The sequence below is a fragment of the Crassostrea angulata genome, chromosome 2 (genome assembly GCF_025612915.1).
Source record: "Crassostrea angulata isolate pt1a10 chromosome 2, ASM2561291v2, whole genome shotgun sequence".
NCBI classification, from domain to species: domain Eukaryota; kingdom Metazoa; phylum Mollusca; class Bivalvia; order Ostreida; family Ostreidae; genus Magallana; species Magallana angulata.
In genome coordinates, this window is record NC_069112.1 from 69912660 (window position 1) to 69936305 (window position 23646).

Below are 23646 nucleotides of genomic sequence, written 5' to 3' on the forward strand. Positions count from 1 at the left end.
TTTCAAGCAATGTATCTAAATCAAGATATTGTATTGGGACTGATAATTTAATTGCTACTTCTCTCGATGCACAATACCACGTACTGTTTAAAATACTTACTTTATATCTTCACAGACAGCTATTTCAAGTAATAAACGACCTTTGTCTTCAACAATTAAAAGACTTTGCTCAAAACTTCCCGTAATAAAGGATAAATGTCTCGCCACTCTCGGTAATCAGTAACACAGTTAATCCACCATACGACAGGAAATGTCAATGACATGTGACGTCATTTTAAATTAAGTCGTTCATAAAAATCTCGTCCTGCGATCTGATCAAAATGTTAAAATTCATTAAAAATTTCGCAGAATTAAACGTAAAGGTCGCCCAAGCCGAAATTGCAGTGATTCAGGTGATAAATTCTTCAAAGGCAATTTGCTCAACTGACAACGAATATACTTCCTTTTGCATGCAATATTTTCACCAAATCATGCAAATATGTCAGTTTTGTGTCAGTTTAATTTTAAAATTAGTTTTGTTTATCAGTTGAAAGTCAATAACTTGCAATTAAGAGTGAGCTTCGGAATAATAAACGACACCTTCATGCGAGGACCCAGAAAAATTTTCTGCGGAAAATTCTCTTTGCGAGGGCGGCGCAGGGTGGGGTCCGACCCCACTCCCCATCCCCAACTCCTCTATATAGATCCGCGCATGCAGAAAAATAGAAGAAAAAAAAAGCAATTAGCGATTACAGGCACATTGGTGTTGGGGTGCATTTTAAAATTAATGTGTGCTGAAAATATGTCATGCACTGCTGTTGTAATCCTTAGGAAAATTCAAATGTGCTCTCTCTCTCTCTCTCTCTCTCTCTCTCTCTCTCTCTCTCTCTCTCTCTCTCTCTCTCCTATAAACAAACAATCTACAAATAGGCACAAAAGTAAATTTAAAAAATAACTAGAATTTTTTTGTTTTCAACAAAAGTAATGGCTTTTCGACATCCCTTTCTCCTTTTTGATTGAAAATGTCAGGTAAAATCATATCTATTTCTTTTATTTACAAATTCTTCACCGCCCTCGTATAATCAGTTGCCTAAATATGAACTTATAAGCAATGCAATGTCACAAAAATGATAACTTCAGAACTTATAAAACCGGAAGTTCTCAGTGGTTTTAAACAAAACTTAAAATATAGGATAATTATGACAATTTTTAACATTTCCCATTCCTCATTTTAACAATTTGGTGGTTATTTCAATATTTACTTTTTTATCCCCCTTTTCATAGTTTGAAGTGTTATATCTCAAAAACAGTAAGAGATAGAAAAAGGTTTTCATTCTTTCTTTATTTCCTCCCTTAGGTGACTATTACTTATATATATATATATATATATATATATATATATATATATATATATATATATATATATATATATATATATATATATATATATATATATATATATACACACACAGCTAGTGTATCAATGAGGTGTAACATTGAGTCAGGCATAATTATAAATAAAGTGAAACACAAAATGCTAACTTTTCTATGTAAAACTTATCAAATCATCTACAGTCATGCATACGCCCTCCACGCCCCCCTTAAATCCGACAGTGATAGCCACATTTTTTGACTATCTCTAAATAACCAACACCCGTTCTTAAATATCTGGATCCGCCACTACTTGATCCATTTTTAGCTTTCGCGCCCTTTTCGACCAAAGATTGCTGTGGCGCGAACACTAAAGACAATTCCAATCATTGTAGAGGTGGTATAGGTTATCTACATAATATTTTTATTTGATAAGAAATATATTTCATCTGTTAAATAATACAACATTAATTCTTTTTAATCTATAAAGATGTAGATAAGTGAGATACTATAAAATAGCAAATATTAGTTAAATATATTCCGTTAAGCTTTCATTCTCAATGCTTTACACCCCTTTTAATAGGACATTCCCTAAATTTGACCAAACTTCATCCACAGTTCTGCTGCATGACAAGCAAGATGGAGAACAAACGAAGAAAGGTGCAGGTAAATACTTTAAAGTTATAGGACTGCTTACACTTCTGCAAATTAACCATACTTTCACCTGTTTATAACAAAAATGATACGTTTTCGAGGATCCCCAGGTGATTATATAATGTCATAGCTGTCACGGTGAACAATCGCCAATTTATTTCAAATATTCACAAGTGTAACTAATTCACAAAAAGAACTAATTAAGAACGAGGGCACGGTAATTTGAATAATGAAGGTGCCCGAACCCCCTCCCTCCACAATTTTTCAAATTACTCTAGTATATAGTCACGTGCCATAAAATTGTGCCATAAAATTGATAAATTTTATGAGTTAACGTTAACAAAATGGCCGCCTTAACATCGTTTTTTTTTCATGAAAGGTAGATTTTAAAAAGAAAATAAAGTCTATTTTCTATGAATAACCATATTAATTAAATCGTCTGATTTTCTGCTTAAGCCAATGTTATTTTTTGAGTTATTCCCCTTTGGTAAACAATTGTCGTCTGCAAAAACCAACATGGCACCAGAAACAAGACGTCATGCAGTATCAGATGTTGGATCTTAAATTATCTGTTTTCAATTCATCAACAATGTCATTAATAGAAAAATTTAAAAGGAAAGGACTGAGATATCTCCTTGTTTAACCCCACATAAGATGTAACAGATTTACTTGAACCATTTGCTAACTTTATCTTAATCTTTGTATTTTTAACATGGGAAATATAAAATTAAACATGTTGGTAGGTATATTATGGGCCCGTCTTATGATATCGGGGTAGTTAAATCATTTTGTGGAAAAATCTATCAATACTCAATTCAATTTATTCTTTCAAACCATTATCATACAATGGTACATGAGGTACAATAACATATTTGCATTAAATTGTGATGTCAAGGGTCTAATAAATTATATATAAATTATAATACAACATAGTATTACATGTGTTAGTAAGCATAAGTAAGTAAGAGAAAAAAAAAATAGTAATAATACAAAAAGTGGTAGAAAAAAAAAAAGATCATCATATAAAAATTTAATACAATGTTTCATTTGTGTTCAATACGCTGAGAGTAATAATAATAATAATAAATGCTAATATAGTTTAGGCTGGACAGCAGAATTGCTCTTGGATATTCAATATAAAAGAGCTTAATTTTTTCAATGTTTTGATGTTTGTTGTCATCAGCAGTTCCCTAAATTTTAATGTACTTGGTTTTTGAAAATACTTGGTACATAGGAATTGCTTACATAAAGTTAAGAAAAATTTACATTCAAGAATAAAATGGTATTCGTCCGCTAATTTACCACTATTACAGAGTGTGCAGCTTCTGTCATTTACAGGAATTCCATACCATCTACCGGTTTCAATCGGTAAACGGTGATTTGCTGTTCTGAATTTAATAAGTGGTTTCCAAAATTTTTTAGTAAGAATGCCTAAGTATTTTTCAAAACCAAACTTTTGTTTATAAATTTTATATATTTGACCTTTAGATGAAATATCTATATCTTTTGCCCATTTCTGAATGAACGGGTCCTGCAATCTTTGTTTGATGGCGGCAGAAATCCACTTATCATTAACTATTGCAGTACATTGTTCTGTCCAGATATTAGAGAACCCACATGAGTCTAAAATATGTCGTATAAAATCAGTCCATGGATTTACACAGTCATTATTATACATATATTGGTTTGCTAAATATTTGTAAACAGTAAACGCAATCTTATTGTCTTGACCTTGGATCATTTTTGTCCAATAAGAAATCATTCGAGATATACAGTTACGTATAAAGGATAACGACCTGATTCACCATAGACCATATACGATGGAGTACTACTTTTCATACATAGAATATATTTTAAAAATTTCAAATGGATTTTTTCAATAATATCTATATTCTCGTAACCCCACCAGATCTCACAAGCATAGAGCAATATAACCAAAAACTAATGTTATTAGGGGATTGCTCTATCATATACATCAGTGGTGTTCAGTGTGCTTCTGCTTACTATTTCTAAAGTTAAATTTCAAACAATAAAATATTAAAATTATAAAAGATTAAAAATGAAATATATTTTTCCCTTCCTACCTATCTAGCTATGTTTATGGTGTAATATAGGGGGAAAAGCACTTTTTATCTTAACCTAATTAAAATATGTTTCAGGGTGCCCCACCACAGAAAATTTTCATTATAGAAGACTGTGAAAGAAGACAAAATAAGGACGGCCAGCCATTCGGTATAGCACATGCCCTGGCTAGTTCAACGAACTTTTCAGAAGTACATTGTCTGATAATACAGGATTCTCTAATGGAGAAGATAAAAAACGAAAATTTCTATCTAATTACTATTTACCAATTCCTTGATGATGGCACAATAAGGCTCACAAAAGAGACGAAAGTAAGTTTTTATAATTAGTTAATATTTTGTACCCACCAATAATTAAGACCTTAGCATTGCCAAATAATATGCTTGGTGCTTTTTAGGTCGCCTAAATCAAACACTCAAATGATATCTCTGTTCTCTTTCATTATTATACCCCCGCAAACGAAGTTTAGGGGGGTATATTGATTTCACCCTGTCCGTCTGTCTGTAGACGCAACTTTGTCCCCCTATAGAATTTTTTATTACTGCATGGAACAGTTTGAAAATTTGTACATATGTTGAACACCATCTGAAGATGTGCACCTGCAATTTTTTTTAAGATCAGACAAGATTTAATGATTTTACGACAGTTTTCATTTTCATTATTCTATGTATTGTACACTAATGTTGAAAAGTAAGGGAGGTAATCCTTACAGATTTTATTAATTAATTAATAGTATTAAACACTCTAAAATATATTTATATAAATACATCCAGATGGAGGTTTTTTGTCTTTATGTTTAATTAATAAAAAAAAAATTATTTTTAGCTCACCTGAGCTGAAAGCTCAAGTGAGCTATTCTGATCACATTTTGTCTGTCGTCCGTCTGTCCGTAAACTTTTCACATTTTCAACATCTTCTCAAGAACTACTGGGCCAATTTCACCCAAACTTGGCACAAATCATCCTTACGCAAAGGGGATTCATAGTTGTGTAAATTAAGGGCCACACCCGTTTTCAAGGGGAGATAATTAGAAATTAAAGAAAAATTTCGAGAAATTTTCAAAAATCTTCTTCTCAAGAACCAGAAAGCCAGGAAAGCTGAAACTTGTGTGGAAGCATCCTCAGGTAGTGTAAATTCAAAGTTGTGAAATTCATGACCCCCAGGGGTAGGGTGGGGCCACAATGGGGGGGTCGAAGTTTTACATAGGAATAAACAGAGTAAATCTTTTAAAATCTTCTTCTCAGAAACTAATCAGCCAGGAAAGCTGAAACTTGTGTGGAAGCATCCTCAGGAAGTGACGATTCAAAATTGTGAAATTCATGACCCCCAGGGGTAGGTTGGGGCCACAAGGGGGGCTCGAAGTTTTACATAGGAATATATAGAGTAAATCTTTAAAAATCTTCTTCTCAGAAACTAATCAGCCAGGAAAGCTGAAACTTGTGTGGAAGCATCCTCAAGAAGTGTAGATTTAAAGTTGTGAAAAATGTGACCCCTGGGGGTAGGGTGGGGCAACAATAGGGGGTCAAAGTTTTACATAGGAATATATAGAGTAAATCTTTAAAAATCTTCTTCTCAGAAACTAATCAGCCAGATGATTCTTTATAATTGTTAAGACTTTGGCTCCAGGACAATTCTGCCGCCTCACAAGAAGGTTCAGAGTTTGATGTAGCTTTATATCCCATATATTAACTATTGTTGAGGATCTTTTTGAGAACTGCAATACTCAACATGTGATATGACTATAAAATCATCCTGTTAGAAAAGGGACTAATGATTATAAACATAAGAATATCCAGGGGGGGAAGTGAATTTTATTTATACAGGATCTACATGTTTTATTGTACATTGTCCAGATTGTTTGTATTATGACTCCATTAAGCTGATTTTATCATACCTATTGTTCCTCAGGTGAGCGATGTGGCCCATGGGCCTCTTGTTTATAAATATTCTATCAACTGACAATGCAAATTTTTTGTTTGTCAATGATAAATTCTTAGGAGCTAATAAGAACATCAAAGACAAGTGTGGCTGAATTCATTTGTCCCAAGGGAGCCATTATCTGAGCCATGGTTCAGATGGAGCATGTGTTTAGGGGAAATTGATAATCTGTAAAATGGGTGATGGTTTTGAGGCTATTTTAAAACTTTTTCATGTAAACCAAAAGTTCTATCATTATAAGGAAATAAATAATATCATTATTAATAAAGAAGTTAAACTATTTTTAGAGGTTGTTTAAATTTATTTGTCAAGTACATTGATGAAGTGACCCTATTGGGCATTAATTAAATGAAATTCAAAATTACTGATATAATTGTAATGTTTAGGCAATTTTAAAATTGTTTGTAATATTAAATTTTCTTTTTTACATATTTTTACATAGTATGGTAATTATGGTAATGTTTTGGGAGTTTATTAAATTTAACAAGCTCATCAAGGAAAATCATAGTCCTATTTTTAACAATTCTAGAATATTTTTTTTGGTATGTGTGATTGTGTTCCAAACCATTATTATTCAATTATTTGTCCCATTTGAAATTAGCCTTGCAGGGGTATTAGTCCCATTAGGACAGTTCTAGTTGCTGTTGTCATCATAAATATTTCAAATATCATTTTCTCCAGAACCATTGCACCAATTTCAAGAAAACTTAGAGAAAATATAGTGATCTCTACAATTTTAAGACCCAGCAACTTGAAGCAGGGCTCGACATTAACGCTTGTCCGGTACCAGTTAAAAATATATATGGACAAGTGAATATTGCCTGCCACTTGTCCAACTGGACAAGTGCGTTTTTATATAAAGAAGTCTCCAACATTTTAAAAAGTAAAGAAAGTTTTGTGATAAGTTTATCCGTAGTCCCGTTATAAGTTTATCGATTAGATATTTTGAATTTCGATCCCGACTTCAAATTGAAATGCAATTGAGTTGCTCTTGATCGGGATTGAAGTTCACTAATTACAAACAACTTTCAATATAGAACTGTAAAGGTGTGGATCTTAGTTCTTGCACAGTACCAAACACACGTTATCAAAAAGAAAGGAAGAACAGGTAGCAAAGATAAACTTAAGGATTATGGAAAGAAATGTAATTTATATTAGGTTTCATTCATCGTTGATAGACTATGATGACTTTCCATGTTTAGTTTAAAAAACAGATGAGAAATCAATATAAGAGTTACATGTATTTTAAAACCTGATGCTAAATTTAAAATGTCTTGTAATTTGCCATGACAAAGCTACAGCTGACAAATCATGTTTAATGTTATATGCAACCAATACATTTAGGAAAGACACTAAGTTTCCATTTAAGAAGTCAGGTTATTAATTATGGCAAGAATGATCAATAAATGACTTTATTTTAGTAATACAGAACTGTAGTTTTCAAGTTGACAATATTTGATCTTTAATATTGAAAAAATTTTGGACAAGTGAAGTTGAAGTTCGGACAAGTAAATATCTTGGTCACTTGTCCAAATGGACAAGTAGGAAAAAAAGTTAATGTAGAGCCCTGTGAAGTTCATCATGCATGTATTTTGTATTTTAAACATCACTTTTTAAAGTACATGCTTATTGCAAATGTTATAACAATTAATTGATTTATCAGTCCTATCAAACAAGCTGTTAGTTTATCTAGGTCACAGTTCAACCCCATCATTTATGGTTACATTCATATTACATGTAATATCAAGAGAGGCTTCACCCCTCTGATTGGTATCATAATCAGCGTGCTGTAACCCCTGCAGCTCTTGTTCTTAACATTTTAAGCATATTTATGATAAAGTACTTATTATATCTATAGCTATTGGAAACTGGAAGACCCATGATAAACCAAGAAGTAATCAGAAGATGGAGGGACCCTCTTGCAATAAGAGTATCAGAAGTTGAAACCAAGAACAAAGGAGATCGCGTATCTGTGAAAGGAACAATTATCAAGGTAAAAAATACTAATTAAAATTGAAATTAAAAGGTTCTATTGTGATTGTCTATGCTGACAAAAAATACAATGCATATTTTTTATATTAATTATTTGCCCCATACAAACAAACAAATGTACTGGTGACACTTGATGGCCCATTAACTACAACTCTCGAAATCAAACAAATTCTTACAATTTGATATTGAATTCTTGTTAATTGATACAAGATGACAAGAGCATAGCTATATATAGTCCATAATGTTGATCATTTAGCAAAAAGTAATCTATTGCTGCTCATTTCCCTTTTTGATGACAATTAACACTAAGACTATAAGTCAGTGAAGCTGTGCTAGCTGTGTAAACTAAAAGTTCTCATTCCTCAATCTTAGTTTCATATATTAAAACTTGAGTTATGAAGCAGATTATTGTACATATATTTTTGTACACTTGGTTTCTGAATGTTTTATGGAATATTCTATTGTGTACAGGTGACTTCTATTTTGGAAACCGAAAAAAGCAAAAGAAGGCTGATTGAATTGGAGGACGACAAACTAATACAAATTAAACTATGGGGACAGAAATCAAACCTTAATCCATTAGAAGGAGAAACTGTCTTGTTCAAGTGCCTTGTAGTTGACATATACAGGAACACATTTTCCCTTAATTCAACATCTTTGACATCATACCAGGTTGGTATTAAAAAAAAATCCAGGATGTGTATCAATATATATATATCCACAAACAATTGATACACGTACAACTTGAAATTACCATTAAAATGGACAATATGAACTAGAATTTGTGTAACCTGAAGTATAATTGACTGTATAGCTTGAGCTAGTATATGATTTGAACCTGTTCCTAGCATGAACCTGTAGATATGTTAAAGAGTGTTTTATATTTGAAACATTTGCAAAAACTCTTTCATAGCTTTACTTTAAAAAAAAAAGTAATGGTAATGCATTACTTTACTCATGTAATGGTAATGTAATGCATTACTTCAAGAAAATCAAGTAATGGTAATGGTAATTTAATGCCCAAATTCATGAAGTAATGCATTACTTTACAATGTAATTCGCCCCAAGCCTGACCCAAAGTTTAGTTTTATATCTTGGATAGGATTTTCTTGTTTTTGGTAAAAACGGTATTCCATATAGTGTATGCAAAAATAAGTGTAAAATTTCAATACTTTACAATATTTATTTTTTGTTATTCTACCGAGGAATCATATGGTACAATATCCTTTCAACACCCATATAAAGTGATTGTTGCTCAAGTGAGTGATGTCGCCCCATGCGCCTCTTGTTTTGTATATTAACATCAAAGCGGGAATATTACTAGTGAGCAATTGCCACATAGATATCTTGTTTACTACAACTCTACTTTATATAAAGGAATAAACCCCAAATAACTCTTTTATAGGTGGTGCAAGATGACGAGGCTATTCAAGGTGTAGTAGAAGCTGCCTCATTTGAAGAGTAAGCATTATTATTCACAAGCATGCAAAAGAATCTATACATATCAATAGCTAGTAGTATGGACTTGTCATGATGACGATCAGATAATAACCATTAACACAATTTTAATCCAACCGCCCGTCAGTTTGATATTCAAATATCCAACAGTGGATAAAACAAATAAAAATGACAAAATGTTAAAACATGTACGTATTTCCAACATGTTTTCTCTAAACGTAAATGTTTTCTCTAAACTATTCAGCACTATCTTATCATTTATCCATTACTTAAATGATGACTGTTTATTTTTAGTGTTGATTATTTTTAAAGAAAATATTATTCAAATATACCTTAAATGCTAAACTAGATAATCTAATGATCAGTTAATCTGATACTTTTTTACTGACAAATTGACTATCAATTTTATTGGAATACAGTGTATCATTATTCTCTTATGCTGCCATTCCTTCGTTAGTTACTTGAATATATATATATATGCGTATATATATATTGCATTTCTTTTCTCAGCGAAGGTAACACCATCTTCATACAGGAACTGATGTTGAGAGTACCAGCTGACGTCATGGATACCATATTTCCTCTGGGTTCCTTTGTTGAGGGTACCAACATTGAAGGGAAAAGGGCAGGATCCACACTTAAATCTGTGTAAGTTACCATCGAGAAAAATAGTACACATATTCAATATATCTTGGAATGATTTCATTTCTTACCAGGTTTTCCAACAGAAAAATCCGGTTATTAAAATGGTGAAAATGGTGTGTGGGCGAGCGCTGCCAAAAGGGTACCCTCATTGTACGGATAACTCCACCTACAGTTTTCAAGATAGGAAGTTGTTCTTTTGCAGATCAATTGTACATATATCAGAGGTGTCCATATGGCTAGGATTTTGATTTCTGATTATTTATGAAAAAAATACCAGCTTTTGAACTTCGTCATTTTTTGGCAAAAAATTGCATATAGGGTACCCTCATTGTAGGGATAACTCATACAGATTTCAAGATAGGAAGTTGTTCTTTTGCAGATCAATTGTACATATATCAGAGGTGTGCATATTGCTAGGATTTAGATTTCCGATAATTTATCAAAAAAATACCAGCTTTTGAACTTGGTCATTTTTTGGCAAAATATTGCATATAGGGTACCCTCATTGTACGGATAACTCCTCCTACAGTTTTCAAGATAGGAAGTTGTTCTTTTGCAGATCAATTGTACATATATCAGAGGTGTGCATATTGCTAGGATTTAGATTTCTGATTATTTATGAAAAAAAAACCAGCTTTTAAACTTGGTCATTTTTTGGCAAAATATTGCATATAGGGTACTCTTTCACCTTATCCATTTCACTGGATACGGGTTGACATGGATTATGGATACAGTTCACATAAAAGAAAACCCGGTTTGCTGTCACATTGACAGCTTTTCACTTGTTTCATTCTGTAATTGATTAACATTCTATCAAGAGAATAAAGTCTGTTTAAGACTATAATCTAAAATTTTCCTTAATAAAGCTTATAGGAGTAAGATCTGGGGAACATCTGTAATAGTCCCCATTAAACTAGAACTAGTCTACAAAACAAGTATATAGCATTGATGTAAAAAAAAAACAAAAAACAAACAAACAAATAATAATATAAATAATTTTATTATACAGCACAAGAGTGACCACGCCAGAGCAGAATCCATGAACTTTTCCAATTAGAACCTGGATCTTTTTTAAGTCCGTAGAGAAACAAGAAGTTTTCGGAAGGCATGAGGAACTTTTCAGTAAAACATCCATCTTTTTAGTCAGGAGAAACAAGAAGTTTTCAGAAGGCATGAGGAACTTTTTCAATTACCTCGATTTTTGTTGTCAGGACAAACAAGAAGTTTTCAGACGGCATGAGCAGCTTATTCAATTAAAACCTGGATCTTTTTAGTCAGGAGAAACAAGAAGTTTTCAGAAGGCATGAGGAACTTTTTCAAATAAAACCTGGATCGTTATAGTAAGGAGAAATATGAAGTTTTCAGAAGGCATGAGGAACTTTTTCAATTAAAACCTGGATCTTTTTTGTCATGAGAAACTATTAAAGATGCATTAATCATGTAAAACAATACACGTAGCCTTTTTAAGCTCACCGAGACGAAGTCAGGGGGAGCTTATGCTATACCCTTGGCGACGGCATCTGGACTTAAATTTTTTGTTGCACGTCCTGTATCTTAGTAATTACTTGTCCTATCTCCGCCAAACCTGCATGGATGATGCATATCGACCTATATATGGACCTTTAATACTTGAACTGAATCTGCGCCATGAATTTCACATGCTCGAGAATGTTTAAGTGTTTCGAGCAGGATAAAGTTTTTAGAACATGTGCCCTTTGGTGGCCATATGTAAGTAACTACTGGTCCTATTCACCAAACTTGCATGGATGGAGCATCTTCTGATACTGATGCACTCCAGAGCCGTAGATGCTGAATCTCGGCCATAGCTTACATATTTGATGCATTTGGCGATACATTGTACTGATGCACTCCACAGACGTCGATGCTGGAGGAGGTGAAAGTTTTTGGAGCCAGTCACAAGTTTATGTAATTAATAGTACTTATTCAAGCTTGCATAGATGATTTAACTTTGTAAATGAATCATGAGTGACAGAGGCAGATTCAGATACTGAGAGTGATGTTTAGGCAGGTTTCAAATTTTAGAACAACTTTAATTGTGTTAGGGTCTTTCAGCGTGTTACAAATGAAGTAAATTTTGTTCATACAGTCAGACTTAAACAATTAATTTAACTATGGGTGTGTGAATTGAGATAGCTTCAGAAACAGAGCTTGATCTCAATTATCTTGATCCTGTGATGCTGGAGCAGGTGTTTTTAGCAGTTAAATACAGGTTTGGTGTTGGAAAAAAATCTGTCCTGACTTTCATACTACATTAAGCTTCAATTGCTAGCCGCAGATACAGGTCTCCATCATCAAAGATGATTTGAAAAAAAATTGTCCTACCTCACTCAAACTTGCTTCGTAGATGTATTTGTTCATATGTGATGTATATTATCACGGTTTCTATTGTATTGAATCGGAGTATATAATATTTTATTATATCATTTCATACAATGTTGTAGAATGTGAAATGATAATGTATCACATGTTTTTTCATACAATATTGTATCATTAAATTTTCTATTACAGTACTACAATGTCTTATATTTTGATATAAAAGACCATTGACTATCATTTTCGTCTCGGTGAGCTTTGTAATATTTTATTACGTATGTTTCATTGTTAGACTTTAAACGGCCATTCTTAATAATCATATCTAAAGAACTTTCCATATGTTTCAACTTGTTTGTAATTTACTTTTATCTCACGATAAAAACATTATATAAATTCATCAGTGTTTATTCATGTATTGTAATTTTTGCATCATAAAGGGCGGCTAATTTCGATCAATGGGTAAGAGATTACAAAAGTTTCTTGAACTGAAAGAGTTCTTTCTATGTACTCTGCCACAACATTGTGTTAACCTTCAACGATCATTGTTACGTGTGCCATAATTATGTCATCTACCAGTACCTGTTACGGTGTTTTTATGTGAAGGATTCTTCAATCATGATATCTAGTATAAGGCCAGTACAGTTCTAGCACAGCTGCTTCATCCAAAAGAAAACTCGTTTTGAATTTATATGACTAGGTTATGTCGAAACAATTGAATTACACTGTTAAATTATGCAAGTACTACTCATCCGATAATACAACGATCTGAACAGATAAGCGCACAGCCACAAAAGTGACTGCGCCATTTAATATCTAACACTACTCATAAGACGATGTCCGCCAAGACCTGAGCTAAATCTCGCTAAAGTCTGTGTTAGGATATAGGGCATTTTGGCGAGCGCTCGCTTTGTTGAACTCGCATCTGGGGGGTTTTTATGAGTATTATGTATAAAAGTTCTCCCAGTTTTGTAATAATGTGAGATCATTTGAATTTTTCATCCGTTTTTTTTCTCAAACGAGGTGAAAAGGCCCGTGTTTCGATGTAAACGATGTGTCGTGACTTGCACGATACACACTACAAGATTTTAAATCAAGTGTCTTTGAAACAGTTCTAAGACAATTTTTCCTATAAATTCGTTTTCAGTCATTATCGATAATTGAAGAGACGGGAACAACCAAACTTTGAGAAAAGATTTACTTACGATTGTAGAAATGTTTAACATGTATTGTTTGGTTCGGCGTAACTTCCTGTAGTCACAAAAAGTACTTCAAAATTGTTTTTCATTATCATTGTTAAACTGTTAAAGCAATATGAGCTGCATTTTTCATGGTGAATTTTTTTTTTACTAAAATATTCTTTTCTACTGAAATGACAAACATATCATAGTTTTTATTTCTGTTGGCCATATTTTTGTGGAAAAGGCCGTTAAGAAGCCTTATTTGGAGCAAAATTGAATTATTGTCGTCCTGTACAAAAATTGATTTGCTATATATTCCTTAGAAGAGAAATATTTCCTTTCACAAATATTAATGATTTTTTCAAACCTTATTTATCATAAAAGTTTAAGTTACATGTAGACTTATCATACTAGCAGGGTTTTGCAGCAAAATAAAATTCTTAAAGAATACAGCTCATATTGCTTTAATTAACATGGAAGTAACTTCTGGATATTTCATTCACAGTAATAATCATATCCAATATTTTTTTTAATTATATATGAGTAAATCAATGTCTTGGAACGTGTATCAGAACGGAAGACCTTTTTGTTGCTTTTGCAACAAGAGTCTAGTTAAGAAATATTTTTTAAAGTCTCGGAAATCACTTGGTGGGCATGTTTGTTTAACAGCGAATACCAGGGTGTATATCTATAAGGGCTTTCACAATTCGAAAGAGAAAAAGGTTCATGGTTCTTTATAAGTTAAGAAAACCCATTTTGTAGGGAAAAAATCGTAAAACTATAGTAAACATTGAACTTCCTAACTACATACCCTTGGATAAATGTCTTCCGGGAAAACTTGTTTTGTACATGGAAAAGAAAGTATGCTTAAATCATAATTACTAACGGTTAATTGTACGATTTACTTGTAAAGAAGTGTTGAGCTGAAATTTATAAACTTTAAATTCGTCATTAGTTCTGAAGTAAATTTTTGTCCCTATGCAAAATTAAGCTGAAGAAACAGAAGATACCATGTTCTTTTTCTATGTTGAACTCAGTTTCGATTTTAACTCGTAATACTTTTTTCGTAATGGAAATATTGATGTTGCCAGCCGTGTACCCGAAGTGTACGTACGTCTCTTGGACAACCGCCATAAAGGTGGAATAAATCAGACGCTGAAAAAAATGTAAACATACTCTATAGTGTTATCGTTGCTAAATAAAATTAATAAAAAAGACAATGTGAAAGTACAAAACAATGAATATAAATTATTTGAAAGTTTTCATTGATTGTAATTATTCACAAGTAATAAAAAGGGATCATGAAATGTGTTGATGAAGAAAAGTATTTTAAATCATAAAGCCAAATGAGAAATTAAGAACAAAAATTAATCAGACAGCCTTAATTTTTATAAACCTTACTACACAAAAGTTTTTGTCGTTTGGCATTCTAGGTACATTTATAAGTAGATAAATGTATATTTAAACTCAGAATACAGCTTAAAATATATTTTTTGTTATTTATTCATTTTCTTGTTTTTGTTTTTCTTGTTATTTTCATTGAAAACGCCGAAGGATAGTACTTTGGTATTTTTGCTCATGTATATTGTTTCTAGTTGTTCGTTTACTTCAGATACAATCCCTCATCGTTCAACCTCGAAAAGCATAACGATTGACAGTGAACGGACACGCGTGTTAATCCAACCCCTGGTTACTACCCTGTTACGCACTCGAGCATTCACCCCAAGCAAAACCACAAACATCAATCTATTCCAAGTCTCGTGAACATCGTTCCATTGTCCTTTCTACTTAGGTCAGCACACACACTATTACACCCTAATACTACATAGTCTAGTATACACACTACCACCTTAACTACTCAGGTTAGTACACATCAGGCTTGGGGCGAATTACATTGTAAAGTAATGCATTACATTACCATTACTTAATGAATTTTGGCATTTAATTACCATTACCATTACTTGATTTCTTGAAGTAATGAATTACATTACCATTACATGAGTAAAGTAATGCATTACCATTACCGTTACTTTGTTTTAAAAAAGTAAAGCTAAATAAAGAGTTTTTGCAAATGTTTCAAATTTAAAACACATTAACATATCTACAGGTTCATGTTCAGTATCAGGTTCAAATGTTACGACTCATACAAGATTCATTCTTTATTTGCTCAATATATAATCATCTTATGGCATTATGAACAACATACCACATAATAAGTTAATTGATATTTATAGACATTTGACATGGTACAATGTCAGGTATGAAATAGAGACACAGAAGTACGTGCATAACAGAAAACATATTATGATATAACGTTGCTGTTATTAAAAGCTAAATAGAGGTATTTCCCTAGATTACCCAAATCTTTATAATTTTGGACACTTAATTGTATTAATTTATAAACAGAGGGTTTTTCCCAGTAATATTTCTTAATACATCTTAATCGGATTTCTTTATATAAAGGACAATTTAATATATAAGACAAAAGATTGCTGTTGCACTTTATAATCACTAAAGTTTCAAAGGGTTCAGCTTTTAACTGCATCCTGTTAGGTTTGAAAATCTTCCCAGCTATACTAAATAATCGTTCTACATGAGCAGTGGAAGCTGTGATTAACTTTTTGGCAATCTTTATTTTAGGATATATATGAAGTGCAATAATAGAAAATTACATGAATCTTTGTATTTTATATCAGTGCAAACTAAAAAAAAATGGAATTTTCAAGGGTATCTCTGACTCGTCCCCTCCTTCTCCTTTTCTAGATCCGTGCATGAATGTTGTGCAGTGATCCGTCCGCAAGTCGTAAAATTATAGAGGTTTAGCCCTCCTAGTAAAGTTTACCAATCTTCTCGTAATGGAATCATTGATATATGATAAAGGGAAAAACACATTTTGAAAAGATCACATTGACAATTTATTAACATTAAATTGTACAACAGTTATTTCTTTTCTTCGTCCACGCAGTCCTGTGATCTGAAATATAAATTATTGTAAAAAGTCGTTACGAATACTACAAAACAATTATGAAATGAGAGACAATAAATAAAATTTAAGTGAATGGACTTACACAGGGATCTCGTCAGACTCTGAGGGGTCTCTATCGTTGCAATGAAATAAAAAAAAACAAAGGAAAAGTGTAATATTAGAAACAAGAGCGAGTATTAAAAATAATATGGATTTTTCTTTTTCGATAATTTAGGTAGTGTATAAAAAAAACTTAAAAAGGGAATTGCTAGAATTGCTAGAACTTCCAAACTGAGAAAAAAATAAAAATAAAATCTTAGTGAAAAACAACCCCAATTTTTTCCCTTAGTTGAATTCTTTTAAAATATGAAAATTGATAGTCTATACGAAACAAAGAAGATTAAAACCTACGACGAATTGATGATGGCGGAGTCTGCACTGTAAAACAGTATATTAATATTTAAAAGTTTTATGAAATAATTGGAATTAGTTTTTTGTTTTATTTATTATTTAAATAAAAAAGATTGTGAGCGGTAAAAAATAAATACAAATAAAATCTAACGCAATGGGCGACAGGTCCTACTGAAGGGAACCGTCCTCTCCCCGGTTAAGTCTTCTTGGTTTACTGAAAAAAGAGAGATAACTTATAAATAGTGAAAATATTAGATATATTTACTATGAGGTCAAATTACTCCTTTCCCCTTCTGAAATTATTATATTAATTAATATTACACTTACCAATTCCTTTTTGGGGCCCTAGGTGTGGTATTGGGTCTTTAAAAAAAAATCTTTATTTAGTGATTTTGAAGAAAGTTTATTTTAATTATCAATGTTTTTCATATAACTGATATAAAGAATGTATGAACTTTTGGATTACTGACCCACTATTACTGCCGTTAATTGGTGTCATTAGGGCCCCGCAAGGATTTGCGGGTGCCCTATAGTAATCACTCAGTCCGTCCGTCCTTCTGTCACTCTTCCGTCCACAAATTTTCTGTTTTTTTCTAATAACTTTTTTCATGGTTGCCCAATCAAGTTCAAATTTGGTATGGTAGTTCAGTAGGCAGAAATACATATTTTGATGCTAAGTTTGGTTCTCTATGTCTTCTGGTTTGGAGCTGGGGTGGTGGGGTAGATTCCTTAACTATGCATAATAATGAATGGGCAAAGAGAGATAACTGCTGAGAATGTTACCATTGTATACTTGGAAGGCTGTGCAATATTTGTTCTTTGGGATTAATTAACCTTCCACAGGAAGAAAATCCTAAGCTTTATCTTTGAACTTTGTTTTGAAGTTAAAGCTGAACACCGCTCGTAAATAGGCACTGTCCGCCATATTTCTCTTTAATCACTGCTGTCCCTACAACCCTTATATAAGGGACAGACCTCTAAACAGTTCAAAGTACTTCGCTGTAGAGGTCTCACCTGTGTGGACGTACATTTTGCCTCGCCGTGTTACCCGGTCGCGATGAAATTATCCTATTTTACGCACTTTTTGAAGCCAGGAGAATACTAACATCAAATAAATTGGTCAATGCATTATTTACGAACAGAAAATGAACATAAGATAAGAAAAAAATGCTTAAAATCTAAAGACCACGAAAGGAATACTACATGTCGGCCACGAGGTTCAGGTGTGCAATCGGGTGTGACGAAATCGAAGGGTTTATATACCAGTTATCTGTGTGACGGTGCCTATTTACGAGCGGTGTTCAGCTTTAAGGTCAATTTTGAATGATGTGTAGTATTGTGTACATTCTTTGAAATATGGATTTAAAATATATAATTTTCATACTTTATTTTGGTTAAAATACCGTACACAATGATTTATGATAATTTTATTGATTCTAAAATCAAGATATATATTAAGATATCCTTTTTCACTATTTTATTTTTCAGTTATAAATTTAATTTTTTTTCTGCCTTTATGTTGTTAGTTTTAACAGGTAATCAGATAATAACCCCATTCTGTCATTTCTGAAAAAAAAGTCTTATTGTAAATTTAGAAGAAAAGGATGAGAGAGCAGAACAATTAATCCCTGGGATTAATTATCTTGACTGCTGCAGAAAATTTAGAGGCTTATCTCTATCTGTCATATGAAGATTAATGAACACCTTTGTCTGCAACTGATGTTTGTTTTGAAGCTGAGGTTAACCCTGGGTGATACAAAGTATTTGCATTCACTGAAGGCTTGCATTTTATAAAACACCTGTTAAAATCTTTTTTAAATACACATTTAATTTAGTTTTTTTTTATAAGACATGAGGTTATCCCTGTTTTATGCAGATACAAGGTTACTATTTAGAGTTTTTGGACATTCAGGAATTATCTTGAAATTTTAAAAATGCAGTTGTTACTTATAATTAAGGTCTTCCGTTTCCAACGGAAGACCTTGTACTGATTCTGATGGTTCTTCTTCATTATTATTTTTCTTCTTCTAGACGTTTTTAAATCCTCAATAACTTATTTGTTTGTCATCCGATTTCGTTCAAATTTTCACGGTATATTGTAAATTAAATAAGGTTGCTAGAGCACAAAAAGAATTGGAATTGCAACTTCCGGTTTTGAGTTATTTCCCTTTTTCTAAAATTTTAGGGGCATTAGTTTCCAGACAAAGGCTCCGAAATGGTCCGTAGCAAATAATTTACAGTTAAAAATCTTTATTATTGACACTTTGAATATTGTCCTCTGATTTTTGTATTTTAGTTTTTTCCAATTATTCCACTCGAATTAAACAATCGAAATCTATGTTTTAAAAATAGCAAAAATTTTCTCATGTTTTAGCTTCGTATTTTTTTAGTTTGAAATATTTCCCAAATACATATAGAACAAAAATTGTGCAAAATGTTAAGGGCTTTTATTTGACACCAATGAAAAAGGGCTGGACCCTGAAATTAAGGGCCAGTAGCCCTTAAAAGATTTTGCTGAATAACTCAAAAACGGTTAGGATTTCGATATGGCTGTCGCTGGAAAAGTTATATGTTGGGATCTTATAAAGGTCGTTACAATGTTATTTTGTAAGTGATTTGTGTAGTATGAGTGTGAAAAGCTTTACATGTTAACATGTACCTGTTTTCATTTGGCAACTTAACGAAAGTCTTTGTGCTTAAAACTTGCATAAAGTGACCACAGAAAGTACTGGTTTATACAGGAGGCTTTAATTCATGAGAAAAAAAATTAGAACACGTGCTGTTTTTTATTTTCTTTTTAAAGAATTCCAAAGTTTAAGTCCTTGTTGCTTATTTCTTATGGTGCACAGTCCTTAAAGACGAGAATCGGAAAACAAAACATTCTTTTTCTTTTCTAGTAAAACACAAAATACGTATTGAAAAAAATACTATGCATTACATTTTAGTTATCATACTACATGCATTTAAAATCCACCTGGAATCAGAGCTGTGTGCGTATTATTACGTAAGCTATCCCTCGCCCGCGGCCGAGAAAATCGGTCACCATGGTCGCGGCTGGACTACCTAGCGGTCAGCCGTTATCCAATACACGAGCGTTGCGTCTCTCATATATGAGTTAATTTAGCTTCGAACTGAAGAATTGTTTCAGTTTTGATTACGTACACATAAAGGTTTATTCTTCAATTGAATTAAACGATAGGGTGTCAATTAAAAAATCGCTCAGTTAATTATTAAAAGCAATGCCATTCTCAATCTAATGCAATATCAGTCATATAGATCAATTGTGGGTTTAAAGTAAAACAAAAGTTTCTATTTGATAGATTTTAGTCATTAAATTGCAAACTTTTCAAATCTTCCTAGGTTCTGAGCTGTGCGTGTGTATGCGTTCAATCGATCTTTACGTAATCAATCGTTCGCCCGCGGCCGAGGAAATCATCCGCGGCTACACTACGTAGCGGTAAACAGTTATCTAATTAAATACAAAAGATTTGCACCCGCACACTTACATGAATATGAACTTGTTTGAGTTTATATAGCCGTAAATACACTGTACAGTGTTTTAATTATATGTCATAAAAGTTTGTTCATTTTGTATCTGTTTAAATTAAACAATGGAGAGTAAATTAAAAAGTCGTTCTGAAAATTAATAAAAGCGATATTACTCCGAGTCGGAAATACTCGTCAGACATATTTGAATGGTTCGTTTGAAAGTCTTAAATGTTTTAAAAACTGTACAAATAATGTTTTCAATCAAAAAAAAAAAAAAAAAAAAAAAAGAAAAACACACACAAATATTAAAACCTTTAAATAATGATCATCCCTCGCACATGGCCGTGGAGATCCCGCGCAAGTGACATCTTCAACATTTACAACTCCATCACGCGTGCATGTTTGGTATTTTGTATTTTTAATATGTTTTCAACTATTATATTGGTTTAAGGTAAACAGATGAATGTATGTTACTCGTACAGTTGATTTAGCATTGATTTATACGACAGCGTACACGGTAATTTAAAAATCAAATCAAATTATTATCAAAGTTCCATGTTACATGTTTGCAGTAGGTGCTGGCACGATAAAAGAATGCCCTAAATTGAGGCATTCGGTGATTATTTTAAAGAATATTCACTTGAGTTTTGAAACAAGTTTTGTTTAGATTCTATCGGTCACATATAAATAACTTCTGTAGTGTTTCTACATGGTCGTTCGATCATTTCATTGTGAAAACGAACTTATTTCTGTGTTGCCCTCCCACCGCCCCGCTGCCAAGTGCTCTTTTTTTTAAAATTCCATATCTGTCGAAAATCATTTGATAGTGACTTCTTATGTTTAACATTCTCTCCTGAACGTGTTTCTCTTTCCCACCCGTTTTTTTATTCGGTCAGTCTTTGTAAATTTCAACTTTCTTTATTGCGTAAATTCAATCGCCACGTGCTACCGAAAATCTTGTGTCGCTTCAGCGCACACAGCTCAGAACATATATAACCCCAGGTTATTTATGGCTGCAAATCATCAATTGTTATCTAATTAATCAACAGTTCGCAGGGTGCTTTCTTCAAAGTGGTCAATTATCAAACAATAAGACTTTCATTTTCACATTAAAGGTGCGAGTTCATAATCTGAGAATGTGGCTATAATAAATTGACCTGTTGAACACGCTAAACTTCTATTATATATAGTTATGAACAGAATTATATACATTATAATAAAACGTTTTAAGTCAAAGGTAATTTGTTCTTTGGATTAGATGTTATGAAATACGACTACATTATGCTATGCAGGCGGTCGCCATAGAAATCATCAAAGTATTGCAAGTGTGGACAGATTAGTTCACTTGACTTACAGACTATAATATAGTGACATACATGCATCTGCCTCCAAAAAATATATGCGCTTCTCAAAGTTACACATCAGTGAGATGGACATGTGTTCTTGGGGAGTTTCTTTATTGCTAATTATATGAAAATTGATTAAAAAAAAAGTTTTATTGAAGTTGCACATAATCTTCAAAAAATAAGAAAGATTTAATTACAGAAGTTACGTGTTTTGTATGCACGTTTTTGCGTGCATTTCCTTACACGAATCATGAATACATGTATATATAACAATCCTTGCTACCCTTAAAGATTTAACTTGCCATTAAACTTCTCATTGTTTAAACCCCTGTCACACTGGAGCTACGTCCTCACGGCGATCCCGCTGCGTCATTGAATAATATAAAACGCAATGGTAAACGAACTAGAGTCTCCTACAGCGCCGTGACAATGCAACGGCATCTTCGTTCGCCGCGGTGGGATATCCTAGAACATTTTAGAACGCCGTGACAGCGCATGTGCACGCAGGGCACGCTGTGGACGTGTGGTAAAAACTCCTAGCACGTCATGAGCACTCGGCGGATACCCAGCGAGAGCGCAGTCAATCGCTAAGTAGAACTCTGTGAAAACGTAGTTGGGAGCTCTGTAAGGACGCCTCAGTCGCCATCAGGATGCCGTGACATTTTCAATTGTAAATGTTACGTTATCTACGAATTCCATGAATTTGACAATGCCGTGAACACGCCCTGGGAACGCAACTTGGTGTGACAGGGCTTTAAAGAGTTTTCAAAACAATTACACAAACTGTGTTCGACAAATAGTTTTCCTAAAACATTTTCTTCCTGTCTTTATACAGGCTTTCAATCACAACACGTTTTTATAACAAAAGCAGAAGTGAAATTTTAGTCATTAGTCATTATAATCGTTTGACACCAAATCATATAAATTTTCAACTCGCAGCAACAACGGAAGACCTACTCGTGGCTCTGCCACGAGCTCTGCTCTAGTTTTCATATATTTTTTTACCACCTTATATATATTGCAGTTCTTTACATTTTATGTCGGGCATTTATTTTTCATCATTGTTAATATAAAGAGGATGGAATTCAAAGTTTTTTTCACTTCTCTATATTAATTGTCATAGCGGGGCCCTTCCTGACTGGTCAGTTTTCTAGTTCTAAATGAAACAAAAAAGGATTATTTCAATTAAATTAAACCAAAACCTAGTCATGATCGAACTGCAAAATTTAAGAAACTGTGAAATAACGATGTGAAAAGATATTGAAACCGCTTCAGTCCCTTCTCGTCTACTGTGTCTTAAAAAAGGTCAACAGAAATTAAAATAAATGAACAAACTTTTTTTTTAGAAGTACGGGAGCACTTGTAAAAAAAAATATCGATAGTTTGTTAGCGAAAAATAATTTCTATTTTTATCTAAAAAATTACTTACGGGCAAGGACACTCGTCCACCAGGAGTAGAGCTCGCTCTAGGAGCTCTACCAGCTCAATTTTTTTATTGCAAATGCAGGAACTAAAACATTTTATTTAAAATTATCTTTAATCTACAGTAAACAGGAATAATATTATAGTCATAAGTAAAACGAATTAAAAAATTACTGACCTTGCCATTGGGATAACTATTCCGATCAGGAAATAAGGTGAAGTTTTCCAAATCTTTCATGTTTTATATCCGTTTTTTTTTAAAGACTGAATTATGCTGTAAAATTGATTGGTTAAAAAGTATAATGAACGAAACGAACATGAATGCTGGGGGAGGGGGGATACGGTAAACAACAAAGAGAGGGATTCGGAGGATCCACCCTAC

At 32.7% G+C, this 23646-nt stretch overlaps 1 protein-coding gene across 1 annotated transcript; it reads left to right on the forward strand.

The window, feature by feature from the left end:
- Nucleotides 1-1737: 1737 nt before the first annotated feature.
- LOC128171108 (uncharacterized) lies at nucleotides 1738-12850 on the forward strand. Its single transcript, XM_052836863.1, has 7 exons — nucleotides 1738-2016; nucleotides 4164-4397; nucleotides 7883-8017; nucleotides 8488-8688; nucleotides 9422-9477; nucleotides 9985-10122; nucleotides 11129-12850. The coding sequence occupies exons 1-7, from the start codon at nucleotides 1978-1980 to the stop codon at nucleotides 11160-11162; spliced, it is 837 nt and encodes a 278-aa protein (XP_052692823.1). The 5' UTR covers nucleotides 1738-1977; the 3' UTR covers nucleotides 11163-12850.
- The last annotated feature ends 10796 nt before the right edge of the window (nucleotides 12851-23646 follow it).

Excerpts from the sequence above, each read along its gene's own strand:
- LOC128171108 (XM_052836863.1), top strand. The coding sequence starts at position 1,978 with ATGACAAGCAAGATGGAGAACAAACGAAGAAAGGTGCAG. Across the intron at positions 2,017-4,163 it reads ACAAACGAAGAAAGGTGCAG|GGTGCCCCACCACAGAAAAT; the intron begins GTAAATACTTTA and ends AATATGTTTCAG. Across the intron at positions 8,018-8,487 it reads TGAAAGGAACAATTATCAAG|GTGACTTCTATTTTGGAAAC; the intron begins GTAAAAAATACT and ends TATTGTGTACAG.